Here is a 20870-nt window from a genome sequence, read left to right as displayed (position 1 = left end):
CTCTGGACCAGCTGCCATGGAAGGTACGCAGGCGGTGGTGGGGGAGGAAGTGAGGCTAGGGTCAGGACCGCTAAAGAAGAGTCAGGCGAAGGGAGGCCGGGTAACCACACCGGCTGCAAAGCGATCGGCCCCTTCTGCTGCCACTGCTGCCTCTGCCTCTTCCTTCTCTCTGCTAACAGAAGTCGGAAAGGAAAAGGCAGTTGCTTGCTGGGTGTTTCTCCGCGTTTCCATCCCAAGTCAGCTGCAGCCACCACGTCCCATCTGCCACAAGTATCTCCTTCCCAAAAGCATGGGCCAGTGTGTGGGCAGGGGAGGGAGGGCTGGCGGAGGGGTGATACCAGTGGTGGGTGGACTGATGCACATGGGGAGGGAGGGAAGCATACAGGAGATTGTAGCACCAGAGCCCTTCCCATATGTTTCCTGAAGCTGGCCTGGCCTGCGAGGGAAGCACACGGGAGAGCCTAGCTGCAGTTTATTCGTGAGCACCATTGTCTGGGAGAGGCAGGGAGAAAGGCCAATGGTGCCCACAAGTAAACTGGAGATTAGAGGCAACAGCCAAAAGCCAGGCCCAAAAGGAGGCCAAGCCTTGCCATGTTGCCCCCGAGGCAGCCCTTCGGCCAAATAGGCAGGTCCAGAGTGGGTCTCCCTCCCACAGTATGCTGCTTTCCTCATTTAATTTTGGAGCCACCCAGGCAAGGGCAGCCCCCCCCCCACTCCTGAGCAGTGATCGTTGTCGCGCGAGCCAGCCCGTCTAGCCCAAGCCCATCAGGCGCTCCTGGCCAGTCCCCCAGGGGACGCAAGCGAAGGAACAATCGCCCTCTGCCAGCCGGCCCGAGCTCACCTGCCCAGTCATGATGTGGGAGTTCCTGGCCCCCCAACACTCCCTGCCCTCTGGAATGGCAGCAGCAGCTCTGGAAGAGAGCAGAAACAGCCTCATGTTGTACTACTCAGCTGCCTCGGGAGTGAGGGGGATAAAAAGGCCAGCCAGCATCCCGAAGCATCGCTTGCTTTGCTCTCCCATTTCCGCACTTGCAAGTTTCACTGTCCTTTCTCTTGCTGCGTGGCCCTCCCGATCTTTGAGACTGCAGCATCTCCCTAAATGAGAAAGCTGGCTGTAAGACGAGGGGAGCTGAGAAAAGGCAGCGGAGGCAGATGAGCAAAGCAAGTGAGTGAACCTTTACCTGCCAGCTGGCCTCTTTATTCCCCCTTGCTCCCGAGTGAAAAAGAGGGAAGAAAAGAAAGCAGAGGGGAGGGGGCAGGGCGCTCCATGCGCACGTGCCTCCCGGGCTTTCCCTGTATAAGCTGCCTTTAAAGCGGTGAGTTAAAAAAACGAGGCGAGGGGAGAAAAAAAAGGTGATCTGTCAGGGAAAGCCAAGCAGCTGCTGCTCCGGGAGGACATGCGCCATTTGGTTGCTTTTGCTTCCCCTCTGTTAAAACCCATGCCTCAGGAAAGAGAAAATTCAAATTTTTAGTTAAATTTTTAAGGGGTTCTAGGGAGGGGGAGGGTTTGATTGGAATGCGGGCTGTGGGCATGGTGGATAGCCCACTAAGGGGAGGGGCGGGCCTGTCAAGGAAGCACGGCATGGGAGGTGGGGATCCCGGGGTCAATGGGGGAGTCAGAGTTTGTCCGGATAGTGCTTTGAACATCACTACCGTGAGTGGGAGGGGTAGATATGGCGGGAGCAGGGGGCCATATCGAGTTAGGGGAGTGCACACCCCCTGTTTACGAGCGGTGGCGAGCTCCGGCCCCCAAGGCTCCACCCATTCCCCAGGTTGCACAGACCCTCAGGGCCTGGCCCTCCGGCTGATGCTGTGCAATGCCAGGTCCGTAGTAAATAAAGCCCCCCTTATCTGTGATCTTATTGGTGAGGGGGGAGCAGACCTGGCAGGTATTACGGAGACCTGGTTGGGCCAGGAGGGGGGGTTCCCCTCGTTGAAATGTGCCTGCCAGGTTTCCTTGCATTCCATTGGCTGAGGTCACAGGGCAGGGGCGGGGGAGTAGCGGTTATTATTAAAGAAGGTCTGAGACCGAGGGAGGCCACTGTTCCTCAGACGGCCAGCTGTGAGTCCCTCCTTGTGAAGTGGGGTCATGGGGTTCAGATGGGTTTGCTGATCACGTACCTGGCTCCCTGCCACATGGCAGCAGCCCTGCCCGAGCTCTTCGACGTTATCGCCGCGGTGGCGGTTGATACCCCCAGACTTATGGTCATGGAGGATTTCAACCTGCCATCCGTGGGTGAGACATCGGAGGTGGCTCGGGAGTTCATGGCTTCCATGACAGCTATGGACCTGACCCAGTTAATTCATGGCCCTACCCACACAGGGGGAAACACGCTGGACCTGGTTTTTGTCTCTGGACAGTGGTTGAGTGATCTTGAGATAGGGGACATAGTCACCGAGCCCTTGTCATGGTCGGATCACTCTCTCTTTTGCCTTGAACTTCGAACCGCTATACCCCATCGCAGGGAGGCGGAGCCGGTAAGATGGTTCCGCCCCAGGCACCTGATGGAACCTGATGGGACCTAGTGGCTGCCTGGGATAGGGTGGCCACTGGAGCTCTGGATCGGGTCGTGCCTTTGCGGCCTCTGACCCGGCGCCGATCTCATTTAGCTCCTTGATTCACTGAGGAGCTGAGGGAGATGAAGCGCCGGAAAAGACGCCTAGAGAGTAGTTGGAGGGCCAGTCTTTCTGAATCTGACCGGACACTGGTAAGATCTCATATTAAGAATTACCTAGTGGCAATAAAAACAGCAAAATGTACATATTTTGCTGCTCTTATTGCATCATCAGATAATCGCCCGGCCGCTTTGTTTAGGGTGACCCGCTCCCTGCTCCACCAGGAAGCGCAGGAGGACCCCTTGGAGGGTAGAGCCGAGGATTTTGTTCAATATCTTCATGACAAAATCACTCAGATTCGGGAAGATCTGAACTCCGACTGGGTAGTTCCAGGGGGGATGACTGAGGCAGGTCTTGAGAATGTTATCTGGGATGAGTTTGATCCTGTGACCCCTGACGACGTGGACAGGATTCTGGGTGGACTGAACGCGACCACATGTTTATTGGATCCGTGCCCCTCCTGGTTAGTGCTGGCTTCCCGGGAGGTGACGCGAGGCTGGCTCCAGGGGATTATAAATGCTTCGTTGGGTGAGGGTGACTTCCCCACTGCCTTGAAAGAGGCGGTGGTGAGGCGTCTCCTCAAGAAGCCTTCCCTGGACCCGGCAGTGGCTAATTATCGTCTGGTCTCCAACCTTCCTTTTGTTGCGAAGGTTGTTGAGAGTGTGGTTGAGCAACAGCTCCCCCAGTACCTGGATGAAACGACGTATCTGGATCCGTTCCAGTTGGGCTTCAGGCCTGGGTACAGCATGGAAACAGCATTGGTCGCGTTGGTTGATGATCTCTGGAGGGCTCAGGACAGGGGTTGCTCATCTGTCCTGGTTCTATTAGACCTCTCAGCGGCTTTTGATACCATCGACCATGGTATCATGCTGCACCGGTTGGAAGAATTAGGGGTGGGGGGACACTGTATTATGGTGGTTCTCCTCCTTTCTCTCTGACCAGTTGCAGTCTGTGTTGGCAGGGGGGCAGAGGTCGACCCCGAGGCCCCTCATATGTGAGGTGCCACAAGGGTCGGTCCTCTCGCCCCTTTTGTTCAACATTTATGTAAAGCCGCTGGGCGAGATCATCCGTGGTTTCGGGTTGAAGTACCACCAGTACGCTGATGACACCCAGCAGTACATCTCCACCCCGGACCACCCCAACGATGCCCTTGAAGTGATGTCCCAGTGTCTGGAGGCCGTGCGGATCTGGATGGGGAGGAACAGGCTCAGGCTCAACCCATCCAAGACCGAGTGGCTGTGGTTTCCGACGTCCCGATATAGTCAGTTGACGCCATCGCTGACTATTGGGGGCGAATCGCTGGCCCCCACGGAGAGGGCTCGCAAGTTGGGTGTCCTCCTGGATTCACGGCTGTCTTTAGAAGAGCACTTGACGGCCATGACTGGGAGGATTTTTCATCAGGTTCGCCTGATTCGCCAGTGATCCCTTTCTGGATCGGGACTCCCTAGATACAGTCACTCATGCCCTCGTCACTTCTCGCCTGGACTACTGTAACGTTCTCTACATGGGGCTCCCCTTGAGGAGCACCCAGAGGCTCCAACTGGCGCAGAGTGCGGCCGCGCGGGTGGTTATGGGAGCAACATGGTGCTCTCGTGTGACACCTCTCCTGCGCGAGTTGCACTGGCTCCCAGTGGTCTTACGGGTGCACTTCAAGGTTTTGGTTATCACCTTTAGAGTGCTCATGGCTTAGGACCTGGTTATTTACGGGACCGCCTACTACCACAAACAGCCTCCCACTGGCCGGTACGCTCTCATAGAGAGGGGCCGTCAGCCAAACAATGTCGACTGGCGGCTCCCAGGGGGAGGGCCTTCTCTGTGGGGGCACCCACTATCAGGAACGAGCTCCCCCCAGAGATACGGAGGATCCCGGATCTGCGCACTTTCCGCCGTGCTCTTAAGACCCTCCTATTCCAGCAAGCCGGCCTGGCCTAATTTTCTCCCCTGTTTTAAAATTTTTTAAATTGAAATTTTATTCTGTTTTAAATTATTGGGATTTTTAATTGTCTCGGGCTAAATTATTTAATCTGGTTTTAATTATGTTTCTAACTTTTGTATCTATGTATTTTATTTTGTGCCTGTTCACCGCCCTGAGTCCTTCGGGAGTAGGGCGGTATATAAATTTAATAAAAAGAAAAAAGAAAAAGAAAGAAAAGAAGAGGCGAAAGTCTCCAGCCCTGCAGGTGCTGCAAGGGGAATGGCAAGCTCGTGGGGGAGGGGGAAAGAAGAGAGCGAGACCGCAACAAGAGGGGGAAAAAGAGGAAGGGGCAGTTGTGATGTTGGCGCTCAGGGCCGCAACGAGGTCTCAAATCCGTTTCTGTGCCAGGGAAGTGGATGGCTCTGTCCTTATTAGGTTTGCGCGCGCGCACACACACACACACACAAGAGAAAGGGGGTAGAAAGAGTGATGAGAAAGAGAGAGAGAGAGGGAGAAAGAGATGAGAGAGAGAAAGAGGGGGGAGAAAGCGAGAGATAAGAAAAAGAGAAAGGGAATAGAATAGAATAGAATAGAATAGAATAGAATAGAATAGAATAGAATAGAATAGAATAGAATAGAATAGAATAGAATAGAATAGATTGTTTTTATTGGCCAAATGTGATTTGACACACAAGGAATTTGTCTTGGTGCATATGCTCTCAGTGTACATAAAAGAAAGGATACGTTCATCAAGAATCATAAGATACAACACTTAATGATAGTCATAGGGTACAAATAAGAGAAAAGAGAGAGAGAAAAGAAAGAAAGAAAGACAAAGAAAGAGAAAAAGAAAGAAAGAGGCAGGGGGAGAGAGAGAGAGAGAAGAGAGAAAAAAGAAAGAAAGAAAGAGAAAGGAAGGGAGAGAGAGACAAAAAAGAAAGAAAGAAAGAAAGAAAGAAAGAAAGAAAGAAAGAAAGAAAGAAAGAAAGAAAGAAAGAAGAAAGAGAAAGAAAGAGGAAGGAAGGGAGAGAGAGAGAAAAAAAAAGAGGAAAGAAGAACCACAAACCCTGGCACTAGACGTGGCTTCAGAAGACGTTTTGAAACAGGACAGCAATGTAGGGCTGGAAGGGACCTTGGAGGCCATCTAGTCCAACCCCTGCTCCAGCAGGAAACCTTATATCGTCTGGATTATTTTGGTGACTCTAACAGAGAGGAAAATTGCCAGAAAGGAGAAGGAGTTTACTAGGACAATGCTGCAATGCAGAGGAAGGCAGAGATAGTCCTTTACTTATGACTACAATTGAGCCCAAAATTTTGGTTGCTAAGCAAGAGCATTGTTAAGTGAGTTTCACCACATTTTACTCAATCCATGACCTCTCCTGGCTCTAACAGTCATGTGCAAGCTAGGTAGGGAAGTAAATCTGAAGGTGTGTGTAATGTTTTAAATGTACAGAAGTTATAGTTAAATGTGTGGCAGAAAGTGGGTGTGTTTTTCCAAATGTAGTAAGTGAGGTTGAATGTGGATAGTTTTAGAAGAGCTGTGTGTGTGTACATACACATACAGTATATATAATAGATAACGTATCTTTTTGTGTGCCTATACACATTCTATACTATGTAATATGTATGTACACATATGGCATATATACATAGGATTAAATAGTATATTTTGGATGTTCAGTAGTAGTAAATAAATAGACAGGGAAATTGTATCTTGTTGAGGCCTTTGAGGAGAGGAGAGGCCCGGCACCCTAACCCTAACCCTAACCCTTGATGTGAGTGATGTCAAGTTGGCCACGCCCACCCAGTCACATGATCACCCAATCACATGACCACCAAGCCATGTCGACCCAGTCATGACCATCAAGCCACGCCCACAGTGACATGACCACCAAGCCACACTCACAAACAAGCCACGCCCACAGAACCCGTAGTAAAAATTTTTGAAACCCACCAACTCATGCAAAGAATGAGTTAAGCAGCTCTGCTTTCTTGCTTTTGCCTGTAACTTCCTTGCCGTCTTCTCTCTTTAGTGGACCAAGTATTCCTTGATTGTTTTCTTGTTATTTATTTGTTGGAAGAAACATTTTTTGTTATCTTTGACTTTAGTTGCAAGGCTTTGTTCATTCTGAGCCTTTGCTTTCCTGACTTCGTCTTTGCAGATTCTGGCTGCCTGCTGTATCCTGCCTTAGTTATGTGTCCCTCTTTCCATATATTTGTATATTTTATACTATAAACTAATAAAAATAAATAAATATGGAGATTCTGCCTCCCTCCACCCCCCCCAAATAGAATATGAGCTGAAAACACAATTAAAGTGCATTTTTCTTTTATTTCTTTATTTTTTCTTTAAAATTTCTTCTTCCAAATTTCTTTAAAATTTGGACTGTTATATGCTTTTATTCTCATATGAAATTCTTAAGAATTTGAGTGCATTTATATTCTTTATATAAACCAGAATATTCATTAAAGTATTGGAGAAATTCCCCCACTTTCTATTTGTAAAGATTCTTCCTCAGAACATCAAATTCAGGAAGAGAGCAGTATTGCCATAAAACAAGGTTTAACAAAACATTTCCAACTAGTGTTGTAGCTAATGGCTATTTCTGCTGAAATCTTCATTACTGTTTATTGAAAATTATTTTAATATAATTCAAATTCTTGACCTAGCAAGTTTGATTTCTTCACATTTACTTCTGAAGTTGTTGAAATGTATTGAAATACACCACTTTTCCTTTTAGTGAAGGAGTATTGCAAAGTTATATTTCCTTATGAAGCACAGAATGAAGATGAATTAACAATCAAAGAAGGTGATATTGTTACTCTTGTCAATAAGGTAATTATATAATTTTTGTTTACAAACAGTCACACCATTTTATAGAAAAACACTGTATTGGATGAACTAATCAAACTGAGTTCTTTGTTTGAGCATGATGCCTAATGTTTAGGGTGGGTTGTTTCAAGAGTTTATATAACAAGAAAATATCAGTGTCCAGAGTGGAAGAACAGACTGAAACTGGGTGATCTTCATTTTTTTATGCATTACAAACAAGTAATTGAACTCTGTCATAAGGAAGAACAATTAGTTCCCAACTAAGTATATTATTGAAGATAGTTGGAAGATTTTTTGTTGCTTTTAAAATAAAATATGGGATTAATTAACTAATAATTTACTATCAGAATTTAGAACAGCATAGCAAACCAATTCTTTTAATACATATTAAATATAAGGTTAAAAAGTATTTTCAGACTATTTTATTTCAATATGAGTTTATTTCCTCTCTTTTTTCAAGAGACAATTGTTGAAAAAGAAATTTAATTAAATTTAATTAATTAAATTTATATGCCGCCCCTCTCCGAAGACTCAGGGCGGCTGAGTAAACATGCATAAAGCTGAGATTATGGACTTCATAATTCAAATATACAACCTGTCTCTATTGGACTGTAGCTGAGGTCTGGAAGGTGGCCAGCATAACTCTAATTGTTAAGAAGAGTTCATGGGGAGATCCAGGAAATCTTGCTCAAGGATACCCAACATGGCTTCAATAAGTGAAGACCTATTAATGAATCTATTAGAGCTTTTTAAATATATGAATAAACATATGGATAAGAACAAGCCATTAGACATCATCTAGTTAGATTTTCAAAAAGCCTTTGATAAAGTCCTTTATCAACAACTCTCAGTAAATTTAGTAGCCAAGGAATAAAAGGGCAGGCTGTCTTGTGGATAAACAATAGCTAAAGAGTATTAAACAGGAATAAATAGGCATTTCTCATTATTAAAGTGTGTAATTACTGGGTTCCCAGGGTTCTGTTCTTGGAATGGACTTTTTTAACTTTGATCTGGAATTGGGCGTCACTAAGGGAATAATTTGCTGATGACACTACATTGTTCAGAGTGGTAAAAACAAAAAGAGGTTACAAAAGAATTTCAAGGCGATGGCTGCACATTAGGGGACTAGGCATCAAAATGGCAGATGTCATTCAGGTGACACAAAGTAGTGCCAAAAATGTAAACTATACATACAGGTGAAACTCGAAAAATTAGAATATCATGCAAAAGTTCATTTATTTCAGTAATGCAGCTTAAAAAGTGAAACTAATATATGAGATAAACTCATTACATTCAAAGCGAGATAGTTCAAGCCTTGATTTGTCATAATTTTGATGATTATGGCTTACAGCTCATGAAAACCCCAAATTCACAATCTCAGAAAATTAGAATATTACATAAAATCAATAAAACAAGGATTGTACATAGAACAATATCGGACCTCTGAAAAGTATAAGCATGCATATGTACTCAGTACTTTGTTTGGGCCCCTTTTGCATCAATTACTACCTCAATGCGGCGTGGAATGGATGCTATCAGCCTGTGGCACTGCTGAGGTGTTATGGAAGACCAGGATGCTTCAATAGCGGCCTTCAGCTCTTCTGCATTGTTCGGTCTCATGTCTCTCTTCTTTCTCTTGGCAATGCCCCATAGATTCTCTATGGGGTTCAGGTCAGGCGAGTTTGCTGGCCAATCAAGTACAGTAATCCCATGGTCATTAAACCAGGTTTTGGTACTTTTGGCAGTGTGGGCAAGTGCCAAGTCCTGCTGGAAAATGAAGTCAGCATCCCCAAAAAGCTCGTCTGCGGAAGGAAGCATGAAGTGCTCCAAAATCTCCTGGTAGACGGCTGTGTTGACCCTGGACTTAATGAAGCACAGTGGACCAACACCAGCAGATGACATGGCTCCCCAAATCAACACAGACTGTGGAAACTTCACACTGGACTTCAAGCATCTTGCAGTGTGTGCCTCTCCATTCTTCCTCCAGTCCTTGATTTCCAAATGAGATGCAAAAGTTGCTCTCATCAGAAAAGAGGACTTTGGACTACTGAGCAACAGACCAGTTCTTTTTTTCTTTAGCCCAGGTAAGACGCTTCTGACATTGTTTATTGTTCAGGAGTGGCTTGACAAAAGGAATTCGACATTTGAAGCCCATGTCCAGGATCCGTCTGTGTGTGGTGGCTCTTGATGCACTGACTCCAGCCTCAGTCCACTCCTTGTGAAAGTCCCCAATACTTTTGAATGGCCTTTTCCTGATAATCCTCTCCAGGCTGCGGTCATCCCTGCTGCTTGTGCACCTTTTTCTTCCACACTTTTCCCTTCCACATAACTTTCTATTAATGTGCTTTGATACAGCACTTTGGGAACATCCAACTTCTTTTGCAATTACCTTTTGAGGCTTTCCCTCCTTATGGAGGGTGTCAATGATGGTTTTCTGCACAACTGTCAGGTCAGCAGTCTTTCCCATGATTGTGATTCCTACTGAACCAGACTGAGAGACCATTTAAAGGCTCAGGAACCCTTTGCAGGTGTTATGGCTTACTTAGCTGATTAGACACTTTGGGATACTTTGAGCCTAGAATAATGAACCTTTTCACAATATTCTAATTTTCTGAGATTGTGAATTTGGGGTTTTCATGAGCTGTAAGCCATAATCATCAAAATTATGACAAATGAAGGTTTGAACTATTTCGCTTTGCATGTAATGAGTCTATCTCATATATTAGTTTCACCTTTTAAGTTGCATTACCGAAATAAATGAATTTATGCATGATATTCTAATTTTTCGAGTTTCACCTGTATAAATAAATGGGATCAGAGCTAAGCAGTGACTGATAAGGAAAAGTAATGGTAAACAGTTCACTGAAGGTGTTGACAATGTTTTGTTTTTCAAATTTGGCAACAGTATGTTAGCCTTTGAAAACATTTTGCTTCTCATCCAAGAAGCTTCTTCTGTTCTAACTGACTGGTAGGGAATAGAAAGATTTATATTCTTAGCAGTCATCTGGTTGTTAGCACACTGAGGATTGCAGGGTTAGCTGTCTAAGAGTTGTGCGGAGGCTTATCTGTATCCTCAGAGTCACCTGAATCAGACTGTAAACAGGTGTGGAGAACAGTGGTTCTTTCTGTCCAGGACTCCTTTGAAGTGTGTATGGAGATTAGTCATCCAGATCATGGTTGTCCCAAAGGTTCTTTTTAAAAAAGCAACTGGACTTTCTTGTTGTGGACAGAGAGGACCACTTGTTTTAAGATTGAACAGCCATCCTTCAACGGAAGGAAAGGGATATAACATCACCTATCTTCCTGTTTACAATTGCAATCCTTGCAATCAGCAGTCTCAATGAGGTTCCATACCCATTTACACTTTGATTCAGGTGACTCTGAGGATACAGATAATTCCTCAAGTGTCCTCAATGACTCTCAGAGAGTTAACAACCGATTTTCAGAGTGCTAACAACCAGATGACTACAAAGAACAACATTTCTTCCATTCCCCATTCAGTTAGAATTGAAAAAGCTTCACGGATGAGAAGCAAAACCGTTTTCAAAGGAAAAAAACCAAGAAAATCCTGTTGTCTTGGAAAAAGTATCTTTGAGACAACCATGACCTGGATGATTGAGAATCTCCATAGAAAGTACAATGTGCTGATATACAGCTTTTCTTATTATAGTTTATTTTATTATCAATCTCTTTAGCTATCAGTTATATAACTAGATCGTTGTTATATAACTATATATTTATTGTTATATATTTATATAAAAGTTATATAGTTAGATTCGGTAATAGTGTCAACCCTGAAGCTGACCTGACCAGATCCATATTGGAGCTTCAGTGTTGCCACACTGGAGCTGAGGGATAGGGAGGGGGGGATTAGAGATAGAGGGGTTTGTGTAGCCAAAATAAAATACTTTCTCTTGAGAACCAAGGACATTCTCACACCTGGACTGTGGAAGAAGGAAGGAGGTCTCCAGACGACTAGACAGCATCTTGATTGGACCATGTGGCTGATTGTTTGGGGTTTGAGGAAAAACTTTTTCTTTTAACTAGGTGAAAACCGGAGTAACCTTAGAGTCAGTTTTCACTAGATATGTGCCAATATGATAATTCCAAATAAAAGTATTCTTTGAGGAATCTACATGCCTCGGAGTCTTGCTTGCTATGGATTTATTACTTGGAACCCTGACAAATAGTGGATTTACTTATTTTGTAATAATCCAATGTTTCACAAAATGAAGAATGAGAATGGCAGTAAGATCTTTCATATATTGGTAAGAACAGCACATTGCATGTGGAGAAAATTCCACTTTCTGAAGTAAGTACTATGAGTTTCAGATCAAAATAATTATACAGAAATGTTATGTAAAATATAATTACTGTTTCGATGTATTTGTCTGTTTATTGTCAATTTGCAAGAAATTAGAATAATTGTATTTCAATATATACTCTTCTCTTATGTATCATAGGATTGCATTGATGCTGGCTGGTGGGAAGGAGAACTTAATGGTAAAAGAGGAGTATTCCCTGATAACTTTGTAAAACTATTACTTCCTGATTTTGAAAAAGAGGTAGGAGCAACTAATAAGCCTACTATTGTAAAGCAAATTAACTTTTACATCATTTACAAATGTTGCCCATCTAAATAAAACATTCAATTTTTAAAAAAATCATATTTTATGGCAATAACTGTGAAAACTATACAAAGTTTTATAAAATAAAATCTGCATGTTGGCATTCTAAAAATAACATCAATTTTTTTCTATTTGATAAATATTAATATTTTATGGCATCATTTGCCTATCAGATGCCACCTTTCATTGAGCTTTCTCAGGACTCTTAAGACTTTATTCTGTGAAAGCTTCCATCAACTGGACATTCTAAATAAAATGTCTGGTTTTAAAAGAGAAAAAACAAGAACAGATAATGGATTTCCAATACATTTCATTCATTTCCACCCTGAAAACAGAGCTCTAATATCTGGATATGGTAATACATTATTCTAATGACATTATGCCTTAAAATAGCAATGGAAAAAAAACAGATTCTATGTAGAATATTTCTTGCAAATTTTACTTCTGAGAGGACTATTAGTATTTTCTTACTAATGATACATAGCCTCATTGGATACATCCAAAAAGGGAAAAAAGTATTTCTTTTACTTCCTTTAGTATTTCTTTCTTAATAATCTTTTATTTATTCATTTTCTTTTACTTTTAGAGACCTAAAAAACCTCCACCTCCTTCAGCTCCTTTCAAACAAGGATCAGGTAATTCACAGCATCAATAAATATGCTCTTAAATACACAACAATCCATTTGGAGTCTCTTAACATGTTCTCAACTACTGTATATATTACCATACCATGTTAAATGGTTAAAGTGCAATTACAGGTAGTCCTCACTTAGTGACAGTGGTGGGATTCAGCCAGTCCTGTCTGGTTCACCTGAACCGGTAGCTCTACACACCCAGCCACGCCCCTTGCCCCTCTTGTAGCACTGAGCTGCTTACCTTTTTAAATCCAGCACTGCTTCTCCAGCTGCTGAGCCCGAGCACTCTTGAAATCCAAGAGTGCTGGATTTCAAAATAAAAGCAAATGAGCTCAATGCTACAAGGAGAAGAAGTTCCAGGAAGCCACCGTTGCTGGAGCTGAATGGCCGGGCTTTAAAGCATTTTAAGATATTGAGTTTTGCTGTTGCTGAATATTTCCTCCATGCTTCCTAAATGAGTAGATCGAGTGGCTGGTGGGTGTGGGTGTGAAATTAAGCTTCCTTCCTATAAAACCCATTCAGAAAACACAAAGGAGCAGATATGGTTTAATTCTGCTTCAGTCTAGATTGCGGGAGAGAAAGTAATTTAAAATTATTATTTAATAGACTAATTCATTGGAAATTGCTTTACATTATTAATATAATTAAACCAAATACCTATCTCTAAATTTAAGACAGCACTAACCATCCTGGAAGAGATATTTTTTTGGGGGGGGGATGTTTACTCTTTAAAGCTGTGTCCTTGTGATGAAGGATCAGTTTATATTACAGTTTGATATATTAATCCATCAGTAGAAAATAGGTAACATCCATTTGAGCTCAATCCATGCATTTAGTGAGGAGGAGGAGGCAATATTAAATCAGAGCCCCCAAAATGGTACAAGGGGCAATCCAGTAGAAGTGCCTTGATGGTTCTGTCCAAGCAGAGACACGGGCGTGGTAAGTATGGAATCTTATTAAATCAATTCATACAAAGATTCAGTGCTTAGTATCTTTAAAGTTGGTAATTCTTTCATGTTACTGACTTAGGAGTAATCAAATGATCAGGTCTCATGCTGCCTGGGGAATTCTAGGAATTGAAGTCCACATGTCTCAAAGTTGCTAAGCTTGAAAAACACTCAGAAGTAAGCCTGGGTTGTTCTCCTACATTTTGGGAATAAGGAAATTATCCTATTAGGCCTGGTGCAGAGATGCAGCTGAAATCTAGTTAGATGCTAATTGGAAGCTTAAAGCCGCAGATACAGATAGTCCTTGATGTACAACCATTTGTTTAGGCTCCATTCAAAGTTACAACAGCACTGAAAAAAGTGACTTATGACTGATCCTCTCACTTATGACTGTTGCAGCATCTCCATGGTCATGTGATCAAAATTTTGGTGCTTGGCAACCTGCATGTATTTATTATGGTTGTAGCATCTTGGGGTCATGTGGTTACTATTTGCAACCTTCCCAGCTGATTTCTGACAAACAAAGTCAACGGGAGAAGCCAGATTCGCTTAACAACTGCATGATTCAATTAGCTGCAGGGATTGCTTAGCAACGATGGTAAAAAATGTTGTAAAATCATGTATGGCTCACTTAACAACTTGTTTGCCTTGTTTAGCAATGGAAATTCTGGTCCCAATTTTGGTCATAAATTGAGGCCTACCTGTCATTTAGACGTTTAACACCCTCAGGTTTAGTCACTGTCAGAACAGGAAAAGACACAAATTTTCCTTGGCTGTTCATTTCAGTGTTTACATATAATTTTCCTTTTCTGAAGGCCAACTCTATCAAATACACCCTCACCACACATATATAATGATTATATATTTTTCTGGCTTTATGGTCTGTGGTTAATGAGGGTAAAATGATTTGGAACAGAAGTTGCTCTGCTGCTTCCAAACAAAATGATGGTTAATAAAGCCTCTGAAGGCAGTCTTTTTGTCACCAAGCATGGAGAAATATATATGCAATTAATAATAATAATGTATTAAATTTGTATGCCACTTGACTCCAGCAACTCAAGAAAAGCTGTTTCATCTAAGGCCACGCCCACCTGGTCACATGACCATCCAGCCACACACGCCCAGTCACATGACCACTCAGCCACACCCAGTCACATGACCGCCAAGCCACGCCCACAGTCACATGAATGCCAAGCCATGCCCACAGTCACATGAATGCCAACCCAGCCACGCCCACATAACTAGTAATAAACAAAATTGAATCCCACCACTCCTTAGTAACCATTCAAAATTATAATGGACCTCCACAGATATATTTATATTCCGACAGCTGCCCCCCTTCACCCCTTCTGCACTCCTGGGATTGCTTGGCTGTTGGCTCACTGTATAGTTGTATCAACATTATAGTTGACTGATTCCATTATTCTATGGTGATACATTTGCCATCTTATAGTTAAAGGAACATACTAATGATAGCTATTGCTTTGAATAGAGTTCCTGTTGAAATTAAGTTCATTTGCTTTTTAAATATCTTGATTTCATTCTAAGATTTTCACTTAAAATTATCACTTACTAGAAATGGAAAATATAGCTGTTCACTATTTTAATTATACATTTAATTATTAGTTCTCTTTGTTAAATAATTCACCTGTAATATTTCTTATTTCTTTTCCTCTACCATTGGACATGAAACTTCTCTATTATTGAGCTCAAGTAAATCATGTTCAGTTAAATTCAGCATGCTTCTGTCATCATTACACTAGCTCATATTCCTCCCAAGGAATAAAAGAGAAGAAATATGAAATAAACATGTCCTAAAACATGTTTCATGTATTAAAATGTATAGGCACTGGAAAGAACAACAGACAAACAGCTGTAAATATATTATTCTCTGTATTTTGAATCTTACTTTATATGCATAATTATGATTATGAGTAAAGGTTCATCCAAACTGTATGCTAATAAATGCATGCAATTTATTTCCTACATTCAAATGAATCTACTAAATTTGTCTGGAAGGATGTTTTGAGGAGGCGGTTAGAAAGAGCATTTCTGTATTCTAATAAACACAGGAAATACTGATTTAGGATGCTACACTTCATATCTGAGTTGTGAAATTACAAAGACTTTTTTCAGCTTAATTCTCTTGTTCCTGCAATAGGGCAGATGACTTTAATTAATTAATTATTATTTTAAATTATTTTTTTATTTTTTAAAACAAACATACATACAAACAATAATTTTTTTCTGAATAGAGTATTGACCGAGTCAAAATTTATACAGCTTATTTTCCCCAAATTTAATTTATATATTTAGATTTCTTCCATATTATTCTTTTTCTAATGTTTTATTTTTAATTTAATTTAATTTAATTTAATTTAATTTAATTTAATTTAATTTAATTTAATTTAATTTAATTTAATTTAATTTAATTTAATTTCCAATTTATATACCGCCCTTCTCCCTGAGGACTCAGGGCGGTGTACAGCCAAGATAAAAAACATAGAATACAAATATTAAAACATTTAAAAATATATATAAATTTTGGCCCGAAAGTTAAGAATCACAAACTAATTAAAAGAATTTAAAAATTTCTTCTAAGCCAACCCGGCTTGCTGAAAAAGATAGGTTTTCAGGGAACGACGGAAGGCATTGAGGTCATGGATTCTTCTTATCTCCGGGGGAAACTGATTCCAGAGGGTGGGAGCCCCCACAGAGAAGGCCCTCCCCCTGGGGGCCACCAGCCTACATTGTTTGGCTGATGGTACCCTGAGGAGGCCCTCTCTGTGGGAGCGCACGGGTCGATGGGAGGTCGTCGGTAGTAGCAGGCGGTCTCGGAGATAGCTAGGCCCTATGCCATGGAGCGCTTTAAAGGTGATAACCAACACCTTGAAGCGCACCCGGAAGACCACCGGGAGCCAGTGCAGCTCGCGCAGGAGCGGTGTTACATGGGAGCGCCATGTTGCTCCCATCACTACCCGCGCTGCTGCATTCTGGACCAGCTGGAGCCTCCGGGTGCTCTTCAAGGGGAGCCCCATGTAGAGAGCGTTGCAGTAGTCAAGGCGAGAGGTGACGAGGGCGTGAGTGACTGCGCACAAGGAATCCCGATCAAGAAAGGGCCGCAACTGGCGAATCAGGCGAACCTGATAAAAGGTCCCCCTGGTAACAGCCGTCAGATGTTCCTCCAAAGACAGCTGCCTATCCAGGAGGACTCCCAGATTGCGAGCCCTTTCAATGGGGGCCAAAGTCTCGCCCCCAATAGTCAGCGATGGAGTCAACTGACTATATCAGGATGCCGGGAGCCACAGCCACTCAGTCTTGGAAGGGTTGAGCCTGAGCCTGTTCCTCCCCATCCAGATCCGCACAGCCTCCAGGCACTGGGACATCACTTCAAGGGCATCGTTGGGGTGGCCTGGGGTGGAGATGTACAGCTGGGTGTCATCAGCGTACTGGTGGTATCTCACCCCAAAGCCATGGATGATCTCGCCCAGCGGCTTCACATAAATGTTGAACAGAAGGGGCGAGAGGACCGATCCCTGCGGCACTCCACAGATGAGAGGCCTCGAGGTCGACCTCTGCCCCCCTGCCAACACAAACTGCGACCGGTCGGAGAGAAAGGAGGAGAACCACCGCAACACAGTGCCTCCCACCCCCAACTCTTCCAGCCGGTGCAGCATGATACCATGGTCGATGGTATCAAAAGCCGCTGAGAGATCTAATAGGACCAGAACAGAGGAATAACCCCTATCCCGAGCCCTCCAGAGATCATCCACCAACGCGATCAATGCCGTTTCCGTGCTGTCCCCAGACCTGAAACCCGACTGGAATGGATCTAGATAGGATGTTTCCTCCAGGAATTGCAGAAACTGTTGCGCGACCACACTCTCAACAACCTTCGCAATGAAGCGAAGGTTGGAAACAGGACGATAGTTGGCCAATATTGCTGGATCCAGGGACGGCTTCTTGAGGAGAGGCTCACCACCGCCTCTTTCAGGGCAGCAGGGAAGTGACCCTCACTCAACGAAGCATTAATGACGCCCTGGAGCCAGCCTCGTGTAACCTCCCGGGAAGCCAGTACCAACCAGGAGGGACACGGGTCCAGTAAACATGTGGCCGCACTAAGTCTCCCCAAAATCCTGTCCACATCATCGGGAGTCACATCATCAAACTCCTCCCAGATAACATTCTCAAGACTGTTCCTCGTCACCCTGCCCTGATCTACCCAGTCAGAGTCCAGATCCCCCCGGATCTGAGCGATTTTGTCATACAGGTATTGTCCGAAATCCTCCGCCCTGCCTTCTAAGGGATCCTCCCGCACTCCCAGATGGAGCAGGGCACGGGTCACCCTAAACAGGGCGGCCGGACGATTCCCTAATGACGCAATAGAGGCGGAAAAGTAATTAGACTTTGCCGTCTTTATCGCCACTAGGTAGGCCTTAATATGCGACCTTACCAGTGTTCAATCAGATTCAGCGAGACTGGCCCTCCAACCGCTCTCCAGGCGTCTTTTCCGGCGCTTCATTTCCCTCAGCTCCTCAGTAAACCAAGGAGCCACACGGGATCGGCATCGGGTCAGAGGCCGCAAAGGCACAACTCGGTCCAAGGCCCCACCAGCCGCCCGATCCCAGGCGGCTACCAGGTCCTCGGCCGAGTCATGTGCTAGATCCTCAGGAAATGGCCCAAGCTCCGTCTGGAGCCATCAGGCGCCTGGGGTGGATCCATCTGATTGGGTCCGCCTCCCTGTGGCGAGGGGTCGCGGTTCGAAGATCTAGGCGAAGGAGTGAGTGGTCAGTCCATGACAAGGGTTCCATGTCTATATCCCCTATAGCAAGACCACTCAACCACTGGCCAGAGACAAAAATCAAATCCAGAGTGTGACCTCCCCTGTGAGTAGGGCCATGAACTAACTGGGTCAGGTCCATGGCCGTCATGGAAGCCATGAACTCCCGAGCCACCTCAGACGTTTCACCAACGGATGGCAAGTTGAAATCACCCATGACTAAAAGCCTGGGTGTATCTACTGCCACCGTGGCTATCACGTCGAGTAGCTCAGGTAGGGCTGTTGCCACGCGGCAGGGAGCCAGGTACGTAAGCAACAAGCCCATCTGAACCCCACGGCCCCACCTCACAAGGAGGGACTCACATCCGGCTATCTGAGGCACAGTGGTCTCCCTCGGACCCAGATCCTCGTTAATAATAACCGCCACCCCCCCCGCCCCTCCCCTGGGCCCTCGGCTGATGGAATGCTCTGAAGCCTGGTGGGCACATTTCAACCAGAGGGACGCCACCCTCCGGGCCCAACCAGGTCTCCGTAATACCCGCCAGGTCCGCTCCTCCCTCTTTTCATCTCTATTTAATATTTAATATATAATCAATATTGCCATCCACCCTAACCTCCTACTCTTATTTCATTTCATTCTGTTATTTCTCCCTTTGTCACATATATTTCTCAATGTTGGCTTCTTTCTATTAAAACCCTTTAATTTAAACACAATCATTTCCCTCCTTAATTTCTAATTTTTAACTTAATACTTCACAATTATTTCTTAATACCAATTATTTTCTTGGTTGGACCAATTTAGCATATCTTATTTCCTTGTTAATCATTGTACTATTTTACCAAAAACAATATATTTCTTCCAAATTTATTTTCCACACCACCTTTTTAAGATAAAAATAACTTATTCCATTTCAATTTCATTTAGGTTTCCATTTCTTAACTCCTTCTAAATAGATCATTTTGTACTTCACAATTTATATCCTCATTTCCATTTATCTTCCCCTCTGAATAAATAATTTCAATTATCATTTTGCATTACCTTGAATTCCGTTTTTAGAATATTAATTTTAATACAATCACCAATATTAATAGTACTTATTCCATTCAAATTTCTATATCTTATCCCCTAATAAGTTCCATCATTTTACATTACATTCAATTTTTACATTACATTCAATTTTTACAATACTAATATTAATACAATTCTATATATATCCTTTCCTTCTTTCCCTTATTGTTCTCTGTTCTACCATTCATATTACACAATATATTCCAACTTATTCAAATATTACAATCACCAATATTAATAATAATACAATTCATTTGTTACTATGAGTATATATCATATTATTCTTCCTCCTTGCCTTTTAACCATTTTCTCTTGGTCTATCCAACAAGCCCCTTCAAAAAATCCTCCTTTTCCATTCTGTCATTTTCTTTTTATAGTTGTTATGTCTTTTGTCCTGTATCCTTCCTTTAATTTTTAGATCCATTACTCGCTTAGTTTGCCCTAAATTCCCATCTAATCTATTTCCCTTTTCTCCTCTCACCTTTCTTACTTCCCCACTGTTAATCTCAGTTTAATCATTTAATTTTTTTTTCTCTACCCTCTTCCCTTTTTCTTGTCTCTCTTGGTTCTTCCTATCCTCTCTATTTTTACCACTGTTAATCCCATTGTAATCTTTAAAAATATTTTTTTCTAACCTTTTCCCTTTTCCTTTCCTTCTCTTCCTTTGCTTCTTTTTTATTGGTTGTTTCCTGCTCACTCTTCTCTTTTTTTCATTGTTACTCCCATTGTAATCATTTAATTTTTCATCAATGTCTTTATCTTCAATGCTGTTTTCTTGCTTCTTGTCCATAGCCTGTTTATCCAGTTGAGTATGTTCTGACAAAATTCTTGGTTTTTTCCTATCCAAATCGAATGATAAATGCACCATTTTAACCATCTCAATTAGTTCCTGCCACATTTTGCTGTTCTGGTTTGTTTTTGATTCTAATTTAAAGTTTTATTTTTTTCCACCTCCTTGGTTATCAAAGTCAAACAGCTGAAAAGAGAAACAAATCCTCCTTAAAATTTCTCACGGCTCTTGTAGATCAAAGTCACTGTAATTTTTTCTGGCTTTCAAAGTGTTCAGTGTAGTAATTTTTTCCACCAGTAGATGTCTCTCTCCAATCCACAAGTTTCAAATCAACAACTTAACAAAGTATCCAATTCATGTGTTAAATCTGCTTATCAAATGTTTTTCAAATTTCTTCTTTCTCTTCTTGATTTTTATATAACCCAAATTTAAGTTTACACTCCAATTTCAAATCCAATTAGAATATCCTTTACAGGGCTTTTCTATTTTGAGTTTCTCTTTATTCTTCCTTTAAAGTTCCAATTTTTTAAAAAAAAATTATGTCCAATTCAAAAACTATTTTCTTTTGGGTTTCTTTTTCTTATAGTGTTTTTAATATTTCCAAATACAGTTTCCAATTCCAAATATCAAACTCTGTTTTGGGCTTTAGTACTTTCA

General features: G+C 42.8%; 1 protein-coding gene across 1 annotated transcript in view; it reads left to right on the top strand.

Annotated features, from left to right (window-relative positions):
• SH3KBP1 (SH3 domain containing kinase binding protein 1) overlaps nucleotides 1–20870 on the top strand; it is a 435673-nt gene that overhangs the window by 365031 nt on the left and 49772 nt on the right. Inside the window, exons 9-11 of the mRNA XM_070943239.1 lie at nucleotides 7273–7367; nucleotides 11828–11929; nucleotides 12579–12627. Coding sequence (XP_070799340.1) covers nucleotides 7273–7367; nucleotides 11828–11929; nucleotides 12579–12627 — 246 coding nt within the window. The remainder of the gene's footprint in view (nucleotides 1–7272; nucleotides 7368–11827; nucleotides 11930–12578; nucleotides 12628–20870) is intronic.

The sequence above is a fragment of the Pituophis catenifer genome, unplaced genomic scaffold (genome assembly GCF_029215685.1).
Source record: "Pituophis catenifer annectens isolate HBS135680 unplaced genomic scaffold, rPitCat1.0.hap2 SCAF_4, whole genome shotgun sequence".
NCBI lineage: Eukaryota > Metazoa > Chordata > Lepidosauria > Squamata > Colubridae > Pituophis > Pituophis catenifer.
Note: the sequence above shows the minus strand (reverse complement) of the source record. Positions and strands in the feature narration are given on the sequence as shown.